Source organism: Bubalus kerabau, chromosome 17 (genome assembly GCF_029407905.1).
Source record: "Bubalus kerabau isolate K-KA32 ecotype Philippines breed swamp buffalo chromosome 17, PCC_UOA_SB_1v2, whole genome shotgun sequence".
Classification (NCBI taxonomy): Eukaryota; Metazoa; Chordata; class Mammalia; order Artiodactyla; family Bovidae; genus Bubalus; species Bubalus kerabau.
In genome coordinates this window covers 47,076,137-47,094,731 of record NC_073640.1, presented here as the reverse complement: position 1 = coordinate 47,094,731, position 18,595 = coordinate 47,076,137, and the positions used below count along the sequence as shown (strand labels likewise).

General features: G+C 54.2%; 1 protein-coding gene across 1 annotated transcript in view; it reads left to right on the top strand.

Moving 5' to 3' along the window:
• The window catches only part of PEPD (peptidase D), a 119,569-nt gene that overhangs the window by 33,767 nt on the left and 67,207 nt on the right, over positions 1 to 18,595 (top strand). Inside the window, exons 8-9 of the mRNA XM_055554082.1 lie at positions 9,873 to 9,948; positions 11,024 to 11,070. Of these exons, the coding sequence (XP_055410057.1) occupies positions 9,873 to 9,948; positions 11,024 to 11,070 (123 nt within the window). The remainder of the gene's footprint in view (positions 1 to 9,872; positions 9,949 to 11,023; positions 11,071 to 18,595) is intronic.

Here is an 18,595-nt window from a genome sequence, read left to right as displayed (position 1 = left end):
ATTGTGAAGGTAGGAGAGCGGAGAGGCAGGGCCCTTGCCACGTCACCCCCTGACTGTGAGGCGTGTGTGTGCCTCACGTCTGACCCTAAGGCCATTCGTCAACTTCACCATCTGGTTGGGAGACCTCGCTCATCTGGTCTTGGGGCTTGGGAACACTATGGCCTGAGGGTGAGCACGGGTCCGCTCATGAGGTTGGGGGCAGTGTAGAGAGGGGGAGAAGGAGAGCGTGACCCAGGCCAAGGGGCCACTTGTTGAAAGGCTGGAGATGAGAAAGCTTGGTGGCTCCGTGTGGCCAGCCTAGGGCCACACACTGTGGAAGTGCCCCCTGAAGTTGGTCAGAGAGACGGGCAGGGGCCGGGCGGCCTGTGCTGTCTGCCCAGACTTTGTCTTGAGACAGTAGAACCAGGAGAGTGGTGGGATCAGGTTTGCATTTTTTTAAGTCGTGGGGCAGGAATGGAGCTGCCAGTTAGGAGGCTGCTGCAGGATCCAGGTGGCTGCGGGGGAGCGGGAGGTAGGTGGCAGAGTTGAGAGGAAAGGGCAGGCAAGCAGAACGCTCCTGAGAGGAACCAGCCTTGATGCCGGAGTGAAGGGCACAGTTGAAGATGACTCTGGGTTTTTGTCCTGTTAGCTCTGGGTGTTGTGTCACCGAGAGGGGGCCAGCGCTGTGACAGTTAAGGGACTTGTCTGTGGTGTATTGAGTTTGAGGCAGGTGCCGGTGGGAGAGAGGCTGAGCCAGAGGCGAAGATCTGAGGGCTGTCGACTGGCATCGGTACCAACCCTTGGGGGAGCTGGGGGCGGGCGGGCCAGCAGCTCTGTCAGCAGCCCTGGCCCAGTGCCCGGCCCGGCCGCACACTTGGAGCATGAGGGCCTGTGTCCTGCCAGTTCACAGCCACCTCTTCTTGTTTGTTTTTTTTAATTTATTTTTAAAATATTTATGTATTTCTTTGGCAGCGCCGGGTCTTAGTTGCAGCAGGCGGGATCTCCCTTACGGCACGTGGCATCTTTGGTTTCAGCGTGCAGGAGCTGTTGCAGCATGCGAACTCTCAGTTGCAGCCCGTGGGACCAAGTTCCCTGACTGGGAATTGAACCCAGGCCGGCTGCATGGGGAGCACAGAGTCTTAGCCAGTGGACCACCAGAGAAGTCCCCCACCTCGTCTTGTTTTTATGAAGTAACATGCCCGGCCCTCCTGTAACCCGCAGCTGGCAGAAGAATAAATCCTGGATGCCCAGGAACCGTGTCCACTCCTCCACGTGACATCCCGCACAGCTGCTGACACTCCGGATGCTTTGCAGGCCAGGGCTGGGTTGTGCACCTCACATCTCCCGAGGGACAAGTCATTAGTTCGTAATTTTGGAACAAGCGCACTTTAATTCTAGTGACATTTCCACTGCTCTGAGGTGGATCCTGCACTGATAAACTACTTCCCGGTCTTATTAAAGCCTTCAGCAGAGAGGACTTACTTGGCATTTGATGGCCATGGAACTATTTTAGAAATGTCACACCATGCTTACGGCCTCAGGGGTGTGTTTAGCAGCGTGGGTTCCGGCCTCTGTAGTGACCGCGGTCATTCTTGGCGGGCTCTTTGGGAGTCACCACCCTCGCCCTCCTCTCTGGGCACTGGCGGAAGGACTCTGGGTGGGACGGCTGGTAGGCCCCTCATTCACAGGAGAGACTGGCCCTCCATGGTGTTAGATTATGGCTCACTGATGTGTCTTCGGGCCCTGTGTCCTGGCTGCTGTTACCACCCTCTTTCTCTCGGCCCCATGGAGAGAAGTTACCTGGGTTGATGGAAAAAGTGTCCAGTCAGGCATATCCAAATTCTATCCCCAGCCACCCCCTATATGCCCCCTTGCCCCCTGGGAAGTCACTTAACTTTTGTGAGCCTCAGCTTCTTCATCTGTAAAATGGGGATGTAATGCCTGACTCACAGCATGGATGTGAAGATGCATGCTGCCTAACAATTACCACAGACCGAGTGGCTTATAAGCAACCAAAGTTTATTTCTCACAGTTCTGAAGACTGGGAGGTTCAAGGCCAAGGCACGGACCCACTGTGGTTCATAGACGGCATCTTCATGTTGTGTCCCCAAATGGCAGAAGGGGTAAAGGAGTCCTCTAGGGTGTCTTAAGGGTGCTAATCCCCATTTGTGAGGGTTCCACCCTCATGACCTAAAGCACCCCGCAAAGATGCTACCCCCAAATACCATCACATTGGAGATAGGTTTCAACCTATAAATTTGAGGGGGACACAGCATTCACTGTATAACACACCACACCTCAGTTTCCTCCATTGCAAAGTAGATGTGGTCTCCCTTGGTGAATGGCTCAAAGACTGAGGGCAGAAGTCAAATGACAACACATCCTAATAACAGTGGCAGTCGCTTTTTTTGGGCTGCACTGGGCCCTCAGGGCAACCCACAGGCTCTGTAGTTATGTGGCACCTGGCCTTAGTTGCCTCCCAGCGAGTGGGGATTATGGCTTCCCAGGTGGCACAGTGGTAAAGAATCTGTCTGCCAATGCAGGAGATGCAGGTTCAGCCTCTGATTTGGGAGGATCCCGTGGAGGAGGAAGTGGCAACCCACTCCAGCATTCTTGCCTGGGAAACCCCATGGACAGAGGAGCCTGGTGGGCTACAGTCCGTAGGGTTGCACAGAGCCAGACACGACTAAGCAACTGAACACACACATGTGGGATCTTAGTTCCCCGACCAGGGAGTGAGCCCACGTCCGATGTGTTGGAAGGTGAATTCCTAACCCCTGGACCACCAGCTGGCACCTTTTGAGGCTTCCTGTGTGCCACCCCTCACCTCATTTGAAGAGACATTTTATTTATGTTATAAGGTAGGACTCTGATCATCCCGTGCTGCAGGTGGGCAGACTGAGGCACAGGGAAGTGATTTGCCCAAGAAAAAGCCGGGAGCTGAGCCCAGGCCAGCGGCTCCAGGCTCAGATGCCGCCCCATGTGGCTCTGAGGAGCCTCTTGTGGTGTGCGGGTGCTGCCTGAGTGTCAGCCACTATCAGCTGGTTCATTCTTGGCCACCCGACCTGCTCAGAGCCCCTGGAATAGATGGCATGTGAGGCCAGGGTGAGGTGGGGTGGAAGAACCACACCGTGCCACCCACACGCACCCCAGCTCCTAGGTGGCAGCTGGCCTGGGGATTTGGGATCCTTCCCGGAGCCAGTCTGATTTGGAGGTCTCTCCTAGCACAGGAGAAGCTTCCCTTCCCTTTGGGTGTCATTCATTTCCTTTCTGTGACTGCTTTTATTGTTTTCCATTCACTCGAGCAGTACCTTTTTGATTTCTTGTAAATTCCGCTGTAATCATACTCTTCTTCCCCCACAAACACGAGATCATAACTGATCATTTCTTTCCTCGTGCTGTGTATTGCAGTGGGAACATGGAGGTCAAAAGTTGAAACTTAATAAGAGCAGGCGTCTCACTTTCATAATTTAGGCTGTGGTTCTGCTTTCCTGTTGGCGGATGATTAAATTGATCTGAAGGTGGGTGAGGAAATAAAAGGAGATGCCTCTGTGCTGTCTAATAGCTCGGTGCGGTGGGTTTCAGTTCAGCACCTCTGGAAGCGTCACAAAAGAGCAAGCATGTCAGCCATCGTCGCGCGCCTTCTCGGGTTTTAAGTGATACCACGCTAGCTTGAGTCCTGTGCCAGTGCTGGACACCCAGCAGAGGTGGCGCGTGCGTATTCATCAGGCAGTGGGGAGACCCTTCTGTTTCTACTGCCCAGAAGACAGTGAAGTGTGGACGGTTTGGGGCCGACGTGCACCAGGATTCTGCATCCTGGGTAACATGTCCCAGATTAGAAAGGGTACGTGGATGATGACCTAGATTCTGTGGTGTGTATATGGAAAGTATTCCGGTAGGATTGCTGTCTTTGCCTCCCAATGAGTAGGCATTTAGCCCTAAGTCAGCCAGAAAGCAGAGTGGAAAGTGGGGACCTGAGGTTAGAGGGAGAACCTGGCTTACTGTGGGCCAGAAGGCTGGACACAGGATGTGGGGGCGTCAGGCCCTGGTCCCAGCCCTCCCCGCACGTGCCCACGACTACCTGGCCCCGGTCAGTTCTCAGGCACTCTCAACTCACAGCTGAGCTCAATCACTGTTTTCTTTCTTTGCGGCTCTGGTTTCTCTGAGAGGACGTATTGATCGAGCCTCCTGAGAACATGTAATTCTAACCAGCTCTTTCCTTTGCCTCCCTCCTGTTGTTCCCGGATTTTACCCTTTGCATCCCTGGGTCGAGGCATAGGGAAGGAATGGCTGTGGGGGTCCCGGGGTATTGAACTCCTGTCCACGGCTCCCTCAGAACTTGCCTCTGCACATCCATCTCTGGGAGAGACGGAATTCCTGTCCCTTTCAAATGGGTTTTTGTTCAACACTGTGGCATTTCGATGCTTAGAGACTGATTTTGGAAATCCTTCATCCTGTCTTGCTACTGTTTTAATCAGTGGAGCATTCAGACCTTGCTTAATTGATGTCTTAATCCTGGGTTTAATGCCCAGAGGCAGTTTTGTGACCTGTGAATATTTAAGGGAAAGAAAAGAAAAAAAAAGACTGCACAAATGAATCTCAGCCTGGTCCAGTTATTGTTTCAGGCCTGTGGCCAGGGATTCTGGGCCTTCAGCCCCTCCTCTCCCCTCCGCTCCCCTCTGCTCCCGTCCTCTCCCCTCCTCTCCCCTCCTCTCATGTGGGGCTACCTTTCTCCTTGAGCAGCCTCCTGATGTGGTGGTACTCACAGGCCTGGCCATGAGCAGGGGGCTCTGCCTGAGTGTCCTCACCTCCTGCACACATCAAGCACCTCCTCTTGCTGCTAGAAGAGCCTAAACTGCCTTCTGCCCAGACATCTGAAGGGGCATCAGTGCCATCCTATGCTGAGCATTGTTGGTCCTCTGATGCTTCATGGAGGAGGTGACCTCCATCCTCTCCTGGGGATGGACACTTTGCAGGTGATGTTTCTAAGCCCCATGCCATACATCCTCGGGCTGGGCAAAGCTGGGACTCAGTGTGACACTCAGCGTCCTTCCGTCACTCCAAGGCTGCTGGGTCTACAGAGGCCAAACCACGGCAGAATCACCTTTCTTGCCTTTTTGTGCTCGGCAGTAGAGGAAATAGCTTTCTCAGTCTCAGGGCAGCGAGTCTTCTTGCAGATGAGGAGAAACTGCAGAACACTGGAAAGTCTTACTGCTTCCTGCCACGATCCTAAAAACAGTTTCTCATGCTTGTGTTGCGCAGTTAATGGGGCCAGGCTGAGACCCCCAGCACCAGGGCGAGACATCAGCCCTAGAGCACCCATGGGCAGTTGGGTTAGCCAGCACACGCAGCTGTCTACTTTCAGGGCCCTTAAAACTTGGATTCAACAGGGCCAGGCCTGGGCTCAGCCAGGCCGGCTTCACTGGAGAACTGCCCTCTCGGGACAGTTCACCCTGGTTCTGTTTGATGTTTTTTTGTTTTTTTTTTTTAACATGGGAAGTTGTCATCTTCCCCAAAGTGAAATTGGAAAAGAAAACAGGACACTGGTCCTCAGATGGCTCGACGTGCTTATCACTTCTGTTGGGAGGGAGCTTGGTTTTGGGCTCCCAGCGCCCTCTCTCCTTGGCTGGTGGAGTCTCTTCCCTGCTTATTTCAAGACTGAGGGTGTCCAGGCTGCAGAGAGGAGGGGAGTGGAGAGCCTGGGGAAGTATATATGCTGCCAAAGCAAGTATAAGAGCCTGTGAGGTGGGCTCCTGGGGCTCAACCACTGGGGCTGCCTCTTCCTACCTGTGTGGCAGGGGGCGGGGGTAGGCTGCTGAGGCCTGGGGAGGCTGTGTCTCCCTGTCCCGCCTCGGACTTGCCAGGCTGGGCAACATCCCACACTGACCTGGGGAACAACCCAGGGTGGGTGAGATGGAGGAGGCCTCTTTTTCTTTTTGAGATGAGCCATTCTCTCTCCTGGTTGGAAGTAAGGTGTTTTCCAGCTTTGGTTTTAATGCCCAGGTCCTGTCTGTCTGCTCTGGGCCAGGCACTGTTCTGACTCTGGGACCCTGCTCTCTGGGACTGTGGGCTTTAAAGGGATACTTAAGTGAAAAAGAAATTACAAGCATGATCGCTTACTGCACAGGGAATAGAGGGAGGGGATTTTGCCTGGTGAGGGACTGGATGGAGCCAGCCCTGAGAAAGGGGCATTTCAGGTGGAAGCCAGAGAATGAAAGGGCAAGAACCAGTTCCAGGCAGAGGGGTCCCTGGTGGGGGACGGGGAAGGAGGCTGTAGCTAGGTGATGGAGATAGGTCAGGTGGGCCCTGGAGAGCCTCAGGGTCACCAGACAGGGTTGTTGTTGTTTTTAACTGAAGTAGACCCCGATGATGGGAAGGATTGAAGGCAGGAGAAGAAGGGGACGACAGAGGATGAGGTGGTTGGATGGCATCACTGACTCAACGGACGTGAGTTTGAGCGAGCTCGGAGATGGTGAAGGACACGAAAGCCTGGCGTGCTAGCAGTCCACAGGGTCACAAAGAGTTGGACACGACTGAGTGACTGAGCCACAATAGTTGATTTACAGTGTCATGTTAGTTTCAGGCATGCAGCACAGTGATCCAGTTATTTTTCACACACACATATATTCCCTTATAGGTTATCACAATATATTGAGTATAGGTCCTTGTTTTAACTTCGTCTGGACATCTGGGGACTACTAAAGGTTTTAAGCTGGGGAATGCCTGGCCATATTTGCATTGCCTGAAGAGCCACAGCTGTGGTCCAGGAAGCAGACGGGGCTGGAAGCCAGAAGAGCTAGGAGAGGTGGTCCAGGCTGGAGAGAGAGGGGTGGGGCAAAGAGAAAGGAGCGGCACGAGAAGTTGTGGAGTTGGGATCATAGCCCTTGGTCATCAGTTGGACGTGGGAGTGATGAGAGAGAGGTTGCCCAGGTCTGTGTATTAGGCAGTAGGGATGGGGAGCTGTGGCTGGAGGTGGGAGCTCATGGAAGTGTGGGAGTCTCTCCCTCACTGAGCTGGGAGTGTCTTGGGAGTCCTGCAGGTAGAATGCAGCTGAGAGGCCTATACCTGAGCCAGGGGTTTGGGAACAGGTTGTGCGGCAAAGCTCGGGGGTGGGGTGGGGGGTGGTTAGGGAGGGGATGACCCAAGAGAGACGGAGGAGGTGAGGCGGCTGAGTGGGCCAGTGGAGGCAGGCATCATGGTGCCTCTTGCTTTCAGGAGGTCACTGATGCCTCTGGCTTGTGAGAAGGTCATCATCCCACACATTGGTGGCTGGGGAACTGGGAGAGTGGCGGGGGCCTGAAGGAGACAAGGAGAGGGGACAAGCCAGGGAAGAGGCTCATAAAACCTCTTCTCCTGGGGCAAGGACTGTCCGGGTTTCCTTTCTGGAAACGGGCCAGGAGGTGGGGAGAAAGCTTGGCCAGAGGAGGAGGTGAGCAGTCATGGAGCTTCCAGGAAGAGTGGCAGGTGCTGAGCCCAGGCTTGCATCTTGCGGGGCTGAGTCTCACTGATAAGAGGGCACGCTTCCCTTGTACCGGGTCGGGGCGTGCACTGGAGGGATGGCTTGGGAGTTTGGAGGAGAGGCGAGAGCACACCTGCCCGCCAGCCTCTGCGTTCTCCGGGAGGTAGGAGGTGAGTTCATTCGTGTGAGAAGGAGCCCTGGGAGGTCTCCGTGGTGGGGGAGGTTGAGAGCAGCCTGCACACTCTGCTCTGAATCCTGGCAGACCTAGAGCACTGGAGGCCGGTGGCGGTGGCGCCGTCTGTCCGCCCGGCCGAGTGGTTTCCGTTCAGCCCTCCTGTCCTACACACACAGGCCTGGGCTGGGGCTGGTGCCTCTTGGGGCTTTGGCCAAGCTCATGCAGATGGATGGGCACAGAGCCTAGGGGTTTAAGAGGCAGCAAGAGTGTGGCCAGAGTGCTGGACCAGGCTGAAGAGAGGTGGAGGGTCAGAGGCTGGGCAGCCTGGGCCTGGTCCCCACGGGTGTTGTCACTCTGGTCATCACTGCATCGGAGAATAGAGAGCTCCGCTCCCGTTCACAGATCTTAGGGCTGGTGTTAAGTAGGGCAGGATCAAAGTACCAGGGGCCCCTGGGTTATCCTGTGAGTGGATTTGGACCTAACCCTCTGGGGCACAGGAGCCAGCTTTTGGTTCCCCCAGGTGGCACTGCTCACAGCACCTGGAGGTGGAGCCAGAGTACCTTTATGATGATAAAGAGCAGGCTGAGACTTCCGGGTCTGGTCCTCAATAAAGAAGGAGTGTTTGTTTGGACAGAGTCTCAGTGGGTGGGTGGTTGATCTTTCCCACGTTCCCCCAGAAGGTTTTATAGGCTTAGGAAGGTGTCCCTGTGCTGTACAGTGCCTTCCTTCCTTCCTGGTGAGAAATGGCTGATGGCTGTCCAGCTGGGCACCATGGAGACAGTGTGTGTTGGGGATTGCATCTGGTGGAGATGGGTGCTCTATGCCATCCTTGGCCACCTTGGCTGAGACTAGCTCAGAGCCACCAGGCTTCAGAGGAGGACAGTGGTTAGACCAGGTGCATTCTGGACGGAGGGGCAGGCGTTAATCTATCACCATGACAGTATGCTGTGCTGATCTTGTTTTTGGCTGTGTCGGGTCTCAGTTGCAGCATGAGGGATCTTCCATTGCAGAACGCGGACTCTCAAGTTGTGGTGCATGGACTCTAGTTCCAGCGCACAGGCTTAGCTGCTCTGTGGCATGTGGGATCTTAGTCCCCTCCCCCCCGCCCCCCGCCCCCAAGGATGGAACCCGGGTCCCATGCATTGGAAGGCAGATTCTTAACCCCTGGGCCACTAGGGAAGTCCCCTCCCATGCTGATCTTGAGGGGGCTTGAGCATGTTCCCATTGTGAGAGGAGAGGTGGCCGTGTGGGCCCTTTGGTAAAGCCAGGTCACCTTTCATAAAGTGACCAGATTTGGCCATCAGGGATGCACAAAGAACTCCACGCACGTCAGGGCTGGACCGGGCTGCTGTTTAAACGCTCACGAGCTGCTGTTTAACCGTTCATGACCTACAGTTGCTTATTTCAAATGAGTAGAAATAGAAAATGAATATTTATTTAGCTTCTCTACAGGAGTCTGACTTAGGCTTCTGATTGATTGCAGAGACCAGAAACCAAACCAAATTTGGGCAAACTAATGTGAGTTTATTGGGAGGACCCCCCTGGAGTGCAGCTGGCAGGAGGCACAGTTGAGCCTTGAGGGGATGGCAGGGTGTCTTTGTTGCATTTTCCGCCCCGTCCCTGTTCCCACCATGACCCTGTCTCACGCTAGGGGCCTGAATCACGTGGTTTTCCAAGGCTGCCTGACCTGTGGGCTAGGTGAGGAGGAAATGGGAGAACTCTTCAGCCATCTGGGCAGAGTGCTGGGAGTCAGCACACTTAAGATTCAGGTCCAGCAGCCTTGCCATGCTGGAGGAGAGCAGTTCAACCCACTCTAACATTCTTGCCTGGAGAATGCCGCGACAGAGGAGTCAAAGGATCGCAAAGAGTCAAACACAGCTGGACTTAGCATGCATGCATGCAGTGTTACCATGTAGCTGTCCATTTAATGGATGAGGAAGCTGAGTCCAGATGAGGCAAGCTGTCTCTGGCCACAGAATCTGGGCTTCTGCCACCCACAGTGGCTTCCCAATCTCATCACTGGAAACAACCCACGCCCCTGAGGCTGGTGTTGGGTCTCGAGGGCCATGCCTAGCTCAGTTTATTATCCCTGAGGCTTGGTGGCCCATCCTCTGCCCACCCCCACGCCCAGGCAGCCCATCTGCAGCCCCAGGCTCCTCTTCAGGCGGTGCAGGGTGTAGTGCAGGGTCTCCCTGGAGGAGTCGGCCAGCTCCCACTGGAAGTCGCTGACTTGCTGCTTTGTTTCTCTCCTCTCTGCAGCCGGGTCTTCAAGACGGACATGGAGCTGGAGGTTTTGCGCTACACCAATAAAATCTCCAGTGAGGCCCACCGGGAGGTAAGCTGGGTGCTGGCTCGTTGGACCTGCCATTCGGGAGGGCCAGGGAAGCAGCCTTGCTCTGTGTGCCCGAGAGGGGAGTGTTGAGATGGACGGTCTCGGGGTGGCACTGGTCCCCAGGCCACACCAGCAGGCAGGAAGTGCCTCTGCAGGCTGGAAGCACAGTGCTGGCTCCTTACTATTCCCCAGTAGGGACAGGACATGCAGGACAGAGGCTCTGCCCCAGTTTCTCACCTTAAAACTCCCACTCTCGGAGAATTTCCCAACAAGAAGTACCCGCTTCTGGGAGAATAGGACTCTCCCTCCTGGCATCCTGGCCGTCCCAGCTCCTTTGAAAAAATCTGTGGTCCTTGGGACTTCCTTGGTGGTCCGGTGGGTAAGAGACCACCTTCCAATGCAGGGGGTGTGGGTTCGCTGAATGGTTGAGGAACTAAGATCCCACATGCCACAGGGTGTGGCCAAAAGTTTAAATAAATAAATAAAACCCGTTAAAAAAAATAATCTGTGGTCCTTATCCACGAATCAAGCACATTTGTGACCATCATACATTTTCTGAAAACACCCTCACATGTTTTTTTCCCAGACCTTTCCACTTGACCCGAAGAAAGTTTATTTCCCAAAATGAGTCTGGCTGAGTGGGCTAGCCCCGTGCCTACTTACTGACCTCTGTAGCCTTGTGTCAGGAGACGTACGGGGATCCTTGGGAGCAACGGAGTCTGTTGCTCCAGTTCATGTTGTCTGTGTTTTATAAGGAGGGAAACCTTCTAGGATAGTGGCCATGGCCTTCTGAGCAGTAAGTATTCACCCGACACTTCTTGGTTAAATCTCCACTCGCCTGCCGAGGTGTTTATTGACTGCTGAATAGAAGTGCTCCAGAGTGGTTTAAATAAACTGTATGACTTTGGAGCTTTAAAAAAAAAAAGTTCTAATTTGTCACATTTCTGCACCACTGTGCGCACGTATCTTTCTTTTTTTTAAAGAAGTGATTCTTTGGAAAAAGTGCTATACATTATTTATAAGGCAGTGTTACTTATCTCCTTAATACAAATGTCTTTGCTTAATGTCCGTCCTCCAGGTAATGAAGGCTGTAAAAGTGGGAATGAAAGAATATGAGATGGAAAGGTAAGCTGCCATGTTTCTCTGGGTAAAGATTAAAATGTAAAAAGCGGTAATTGATGTTCCCAGAGCGAGTTAACAGATGAGGCGCGGCGGCCGGCGCACAGATTGAGCGGGGATTAGGGGCAGACTCAACGTCATGGGCAGAGAGGATTTCTCTCCTCAATGGGGCCACCTCCCTGCCTCTTGGCAGAGTGTTTGATGGTAATGGTCTTTGATTACTTTTCAGGGTGGTTTAGTGCCCCAGCATTCCACTCTTGGACTTTCTGCCATTTGTGGGAAACTTTACTAAATTGCTGCTATTGTGACTCAGAAAGCCGCTAGTAAAACAGCTTGCCATTTTTATGTGTAAACACTGCCCTTATGTCTGCTGTGCTTGGACGTCTGGGTCAAGGGATGGTTAAGTGGCTCATAAAGCATTCTGGAGAGCTCCGTCGTCCTGTGGCTCCAATTAGGCTGAGCCCATTGCCAGCCGGGGGCCGTGAGGTGGGGCGGGGGCTGCCCCTCTATCCTGGGTGTGGCCCGGCCAGTTCCTCAGCCCTACTCCAGGACCCAGGGGTCAGCAGGCTGCTCCCCAGGGCATGAAGAAGCCCTGGAGTCAGCCCCAAGCTGCCCCAGTGGTTGGCCTCCCACACACCTCCTGGGGCAGGAAGCCCCCATTCCCAAGTCTCCCACTAGTGGCCACACGACCTGGGAGCCCCCATCCTGTGGAGAGAGGACACTGAAGAGGCTGCCATTTTTCCGCAAGTGACATAATAAGAAATGCGTGTTTTGTCTCTACCACCAGTTCCTGGCACAGAGCTTGTAAAACCTTTGAAATCCCCTCATAGAGAGGAGCATATGGTTATTTACAATAAGCCCCTTTCCACCACACCTGAGTTTATACTAATGAGTGAGTGAGTGTGAAAGTTGCTCAGTCATGTCTGACTCTGTGACCCCATGGACTATACAGTCCATGGAATTCCCCAGGCCAGAACACTGGAGTGGGTAGCCTTTCCCTTCTCCAGGGGATCTTCCCAACCCAGGGATTGAACCCAGGTCTCCTGCACTGCAGGTGGATTCTTTACCAGCTAAGCCACAAGGGAAGCCCAAGAATACTGGATTAGGTAGCCTATCCCTTCTCCAGTGGATCTTCCTGACCCAGGAATCAAACCGGGATCTCCTGCATTGCAGGCAGATTCTTTACCAACTGAGCCCTCAGGGAGGCCCCTTATATTAATGAAGGACCCTCAGAGTGGGAGGAGAGAGGCACTAGAGATTGAGGCTGAGTTCTGACTGTGATTTAATCAGTCATGTATCTAAGGAGGTAATGGCACTTCCATAAAAGCCCTAAACCACAGAGTTTGGAAAGCATCTCGGTTGGTGAACGTGGGGAGGTGGTGGGAGGGTGGTGCCCCTGGAGAGGGTTTGGAAGCTCTGCCCTTCGCCTGACGCCTGGCCCTGTGCTGCTCTCCTGTTCAGCCCTTGCTGAGTTTTATCTTTCAAGTGGTTGTAGCAAGTAAAGCACTTTCCCGAGCTCTGCAAGCCGTGCTAGCAGACTATGAAACCCAAGGCGAGGCTTGGTGGGAACCCCTGATTTCAGGCTGATCACTGATCAGAGTTTAGTAAAAGGGGCCTGGGCTTGGGCTTGGTGCCTGCAGAGGGGCCAGCTTTGTGGTATGGATCCCTTAATCTGTGGCGTCTGCAACTAACTCCCGCAGTCAGTGTCAGAAGGTGTCACAGAGAACTGGAGAATTGCTTAGTGTGGAAAACCCACTTATTTGATGTCAGAAATGTTGTGAGCACAAAAAAATGTTTTACCCTGTGCCATCCATCCTGGGCTGCACCTTCCTGCCTGTCCTTGTAAGAGCTCGGTGCTGCTCCCCTTCCCCCCTTGCAGGGCCCAAGTCTACCCAAGGTGCCCTTGGGGTTGGCCTGCCTCCACACCCCTAGCCTATTCTGACAGCCCACCTCATCAGTTCAGGGTGAGGATGAGGTGCAGACAGGGTCAGCTGTGGGCATCGTGGACATTCATGGTCATCATCATCCTGGGCTTTGGGGGTAGGCATCTTTTTCTCCAAAGTCTAATAACCTGTAAAGGAGTCCTCTGTATTTCTCTCTTCTTATCCTGGGAGATAAGAGGTTAACATGGCCTCAGAGGCCCCGCTGCTGTGCCTTCCCACGAGAGGGCACAGAACTGGTGAGTGTTCAGGGACCCAGCTCTGTCACTCTTGCCAGAGGAGGACTCTTGGCTCCTGCCAGAGGAGAACTCTTGGCTCCACGTGGTCTCCTGCTGCAACATGGTATCTGCCCTGGGATTCCTATGGGTGTGGGCCCTGGGTCAGGGGCCGGCCACTTGAAATACCTCCTCCTGCTCCCTCACTCCTTGACCCCAGGCAATAGAGGTTTTTTTTTTCTTTCTTTCTTTTAATGAGAAATTTCAAATACTCCCGAAGTAGACTCACTGGAAAAGACCCTGATGCTGGGAAAGATTGAAGGCGAAAGGAGAAGAGGACTGCAGAGGATGAGATGGTTGGATGGCATCACCGACTCGGTGGACATGAGTTTGAGCAAACTCCAGGAGATAGTGAAGGACAGGGAAGCCCGGCGGGCTGCCGTCCATGGGGTCCCAAAGAGTCAGACATGACTGAGCGACTGAACAAGAACAGCAGCTACAGAGGAGTGTAATGAACACCCAAGTCCCCATCAGGGCTTTTGTTTAGTTTTGTTTTGCTGGAGTGTTTAAAACCAAACCCCAGACATGGAGTCATCTCACCTATAAGTACATCAGTGGGTGTCTCAGCGGATGAGGGTACTTTTTTCCTTTTCACATAACCACGAAGTTAACAGTCATCTTTAATATTACAAGTGTCTAGGTCACATTGTCTGCTGTTGCTAAGTCACTTCAGTCATGTCTGACTCTGTGTGACCCCATAGACAGCAGCCCGCCAGGCTCCCCTGTCCCTGGGATTCTCTAGGCAAGAATACTGGAGTGGGTTGCCATTTCCTTCTCCAGTGCATGAAAGTGAAAAGTCAAAGTGAAGTCACTCAGTCGTGTCTGACTCCTAGCGACCTCATGGACTGCAGCCTTCCAGGTTCCTCCGTCCATGGGATTTTCCAGGCAAGAGTACTGGAGTAGGGTGCCATTGCCTTCTCCACACATTGTCTAAAGCTGTCCTTTTTGAGTTGGCCTGTGTGAGTTGGGATTCAACGTCTACATGTTGCATTTGGCTGTCATTTGAAGGAGAGCCTCTTGACAAGCTGAGCTCTGGTGAGAGCTTACATCTGTCTACACGCTGCTTGGTCTCCCACCACCCATCCCCCCGCCCCCGCCCCCTACCTGTCCCAGGCCGGCCCCACTGCCGCCTCCTCTGTGGATCGGGGCAGACCTCCGAGAAATGATCCTGAGGCTCTGGGCCAGAAGCAGCCACCCTAAGGGTGATGAGGGGCATTAATCCAGCTCAAGTGCCAGGTGGGTGCACTGCTGTGCACCTACTGTGGCTCTGCCCACTCTGCAGCTGGCCGTGGGGGTACAGATGGGAAGCAGTGCCTGCCCTTGCGGCCTCAGCCAGGCAGGGCAGGGGGGCATCTGATCTGTGGGTCCCTGAACCCTGAGAGCAGGAGGTTCCTGGGGTGGAGAGTGGGGGCGATTTTCCCCTTGGAGAAAAGCTAAGGCAGAGATGGTGAGAACAGGAGATGGAGTCTGTTCCTGAAGGGCAAGGGGGATGGGAGAGGCAGGACAAGTGACCCTGGGGAGCAGATGATGTTGCCCCCCCGACTAGAGGCAATGGGAAGGTGGTTGTCCTGGGAAAGATTGAAGGTGGAGGAGAAGGGGACAACAGAGGATGAGACAGTTGGATGGCATCACCAACTCCATGGACGTGAGTTTAAGCAAGCTCCTGGAGTTGGTGATGGACAGGGAAGCCTGGCGCGCTGCAGTCCATGGGGTCGCAAAGAGTCAGACATGACTGAGTGACTGAACTGAACTGTCCTGGGACACTGTTGCATCTTGGGGTGTCCCTGGCCAGATTTGAGGAGGGTACCCCCTACTACCGGTGCCACCACTCAGTCTTCAGTGGTGAGGTGGGCCCACATCTCTGCCTCAGGCTTGCTCTCCCCACAGACATGTGTCTGTCATGGCCCGGGATGCTGTTTTGTGGCCTGTGTCCTTGGAGCCTAGGAACTTCCCCTTAGAGGCCCCAGCATCTCATTAATCTGCAGTGTCCGCCCCACAGTTGGTGTCAGGAAATACACTTGGGTGAGTTAGATGGATGGGTGCGCAAGAGAAGAAAATGTCCTGAACTACTTTTCTCCTGTCCTCTCTGCCAGCTGTAAACTTCAGCGTTCTTCTCTTGACTGAGTGGGAGTGTGAGATCTCGTCTGAAGCAGGTGGAGGTTCCCTTGGAGGTGTGGTGCTCATTGCACAGGCTGGACTGATGCCCGGGATGGTCCAAGGCAGTGACTTCCCTGCAGGCCACTGACCCCCAGGTTGGAAGTGTCCCTAGAATCTTCTGGGTGTTCTGCTGGGAGCATGGCCAAGCCCCAGCCCACAGAAGTGGGGACTCAGGGCAAGAAGCACAGGGGCCCTTGCATGTCAGGATTGAAGGGGGAAGAGACAGGACTGACTTTCCGGAAGGAGGGCACACCACCCCCAGCACAATGGTGCTCAGACCCAGACAGGGGCTGCTGGCCAGGAGACCCAGTTCTAAGCCTTGTCTTCTTGTTTTATCATCAAAGGTTTGTCATAAAATCTTCAGGGCACATTAGAGAAATGAAAGCGACCCACTGCCATTTATTAAGACTCCCCCCTCCTCCGCGCTGTGCCTGTGAGCAGGGCTCCATAGGAAATGAAAATCAGTTTCCGCAATTGAGGTATCGTAAATTGTATTAAACCGATGAGACGTTAATGTTTGGGTACATCGGGCGCTAACGACATCTGACTGCAGGCCCGGTCAGGCAGCGCGCTTTACCGCCCCGTATTATTTAATGTTAGTGGCGTCACCGGCTTGTAGCGGCCGGCGTGGGGCTGGCAGCTGAATCAATTACCTGCAAACACTAATTTAGAGCACGCTCAATTGGCTGTGTAAGCAGGTCCAGGTTCACATTTGCCACGAGGAGATTAATAACTTGACGTTTTTTGACAGTCTGGGACCTTAATTGAAATTGTGCTCTCTCTCCAGGCGGTACATTTCGGGCCCTTTCCCGGCAGCTTCCCGGGGGTTGTGGGTGTCACTGACTAGGCAGGGGGGTCTGTGAGGGCCACAAGGAACGAGCACAGTGCTGTCCTCCTCCCCTGGCTGGGGTCCTTCTTGGCAGACCCTGTCTGGAGACCCCCATCAGGGCCTGATTTTCCCTGTGCCCCATCACAGACGGCAGCCCACAGTAAGAGTCTCCTGTCTTCTTTGAGTCATTTGTTGGTGACCAGCTGCCCAGCCGGGCCGCTCTGCACTCAGAGTGGCCTTGCTTCTTCCTGCCCTTTGGTCAGAGGGAGGAAGTCACAGTTCTGTGTGTTCCGTGTGCCCGCTGGGCCCGGACTGGGGGTGGGGAGACGGGACCTGGCCTGAGGGGCTTCTCCCCAGGGCTGCAGGGGGGTCCCCCCCCATATGCAACCCCCGCACATACACGTCACACAGACACACCGCACCACTCATATCACACACACACACACTCTTACCACATGTCCTGTCTCACAAACACCCCACCACTTACACCACACACACATTCCCCACTGCTCACACCACATATCCCACACATGCACACACACACACTCCATCACATACTCTGCAACACATCCTCCCACAAACTCCCCGTCACTCACCTCACACCATACACACACACACACCCCACACCATATATTCCACAAACTCACATCCCATCACATATGTGCACACACCCAGCACTCATACCACACACACACACTCTGCCACACATTCTCTCACACACACGCCAGCTCTCACATCACATATCATACACCTTACACACACACACTCCACCACATACTCTCACACACACTTGCACTGCAACACACAGTCCCTCACAAACTCACATCCCATCATATGCACACACCCCACTGCTCATACCATACCCATACGCCCCACCCCACACACACATACCACACATATACCACACGCCACACCATACACTCACACGTGAACTCCCTCCAGCCATGTGTCGCTGGATCTGGTGGTTGAGCTTGCAGTTTACCCACCCCAGGGAATAGGCTGCAAAAAAAACAAAAACAAAAACCCTTGCTGTGTTCTTGTTAAACAAGGCCTATGTTGTTTGTTTTTCCTGAGGATTAGAAAATGTTACTCCAATGAGGATAATTGGAAGGTGGAAGAGTTTACCGGAAGCCTCACAACCCTATAAACCCGTGGTGATTGTGGCCGCAGAGAGCGTAGGCAGGTGTGGAGAGGTCTCTCTCCCACCCAGGCCTTGCCTGCACAGTTGATCCTGACTGCCCCCCACCCCGCCGCCAAATTCTCTGCAGTGCCACCCCGCCCTCACTAGTCTGGCCAGCTTCTCAGATCTGCAGAAACTGCATCTCCCGCTCTCGACCTATGGCCCTCTTCTTTCTCTGCCCGTTCCTCGTGGTGCACCTCGTGGCCCCTGAGGGGCCATCTCATAGACTCTTGGGCCTGCATGGTTCTCCTCTTGCTCTGGGTCTTGCCCAGGGCTCTCCCTGCCCGGCACGGTGGTCAGGCATGGCCCTGTGTGTTTTTGGCCACCCCATGGGTCTCACTGGAGATCCAGGTTTCATCGGTGATGCAGATCACCAAGAGGCCGTTATTACTTCCTGCTTTCCTGGAGGGTCTGGAGATGTCACCTGGAGTGGTCCAACCCAATGTGGTCTCAGCCTGGACAAGCTTGGGCCTCCATGAGACTGCCCTCTGTTTATTACCCTGGGAAGCTACTAGACTTTTGCCTGGGGCCTCTGGGGCAGGCCTGGGTCCAGGCAACCTCTGAGACTAGAGCCGCTAGGTAAGTACAGGTGTAATGGGCCCTCCGTGGGTCTGGCTGCTGTCTGGGCAGTGAGTGCCTCGCACCCTCCACAGCAGACATGACTCACTCTCGCCCACCACCCTGAGGGATGCGGCTGTGGCCTGGCCCACTGAGACCCCCAGGTCTGATGTGGCCAAACCGGCTCTTTGCCTTGTGCTGTGAGGCCGGTGCGGGTTTCCTGCCAGCACTTCCTCGGCTGTTGGAGATGGACCACACACAGCCCACCACGAGGGGGTCAGGAAACCCCCGTCTGTTCGGTGCACCCCTCAGGAAGGCCGTCCATGAGTCCTGCCCCCCCACCAGCTGTGCACGCCTTGGTGTTCGAGCTGAGCCCTTTCTGAGAAGTCAGAGCTGTCTTGGGTGGAGAATTCCTGGAATTCTGAACAGACTTGACCTCACCCTGGGCCACCCAGTATCAGAGAGGGGAACTATGAGGCTCTGCAGAGTCTGGTGTCTGGAGTGTAGGTGGCCCTGGAGGCTGGAAGGCTGTGGGGATCTGTGGCTTGAAGCCTGATTGGCTCATTTGGATCGAAAAATAACTGAGAAATGG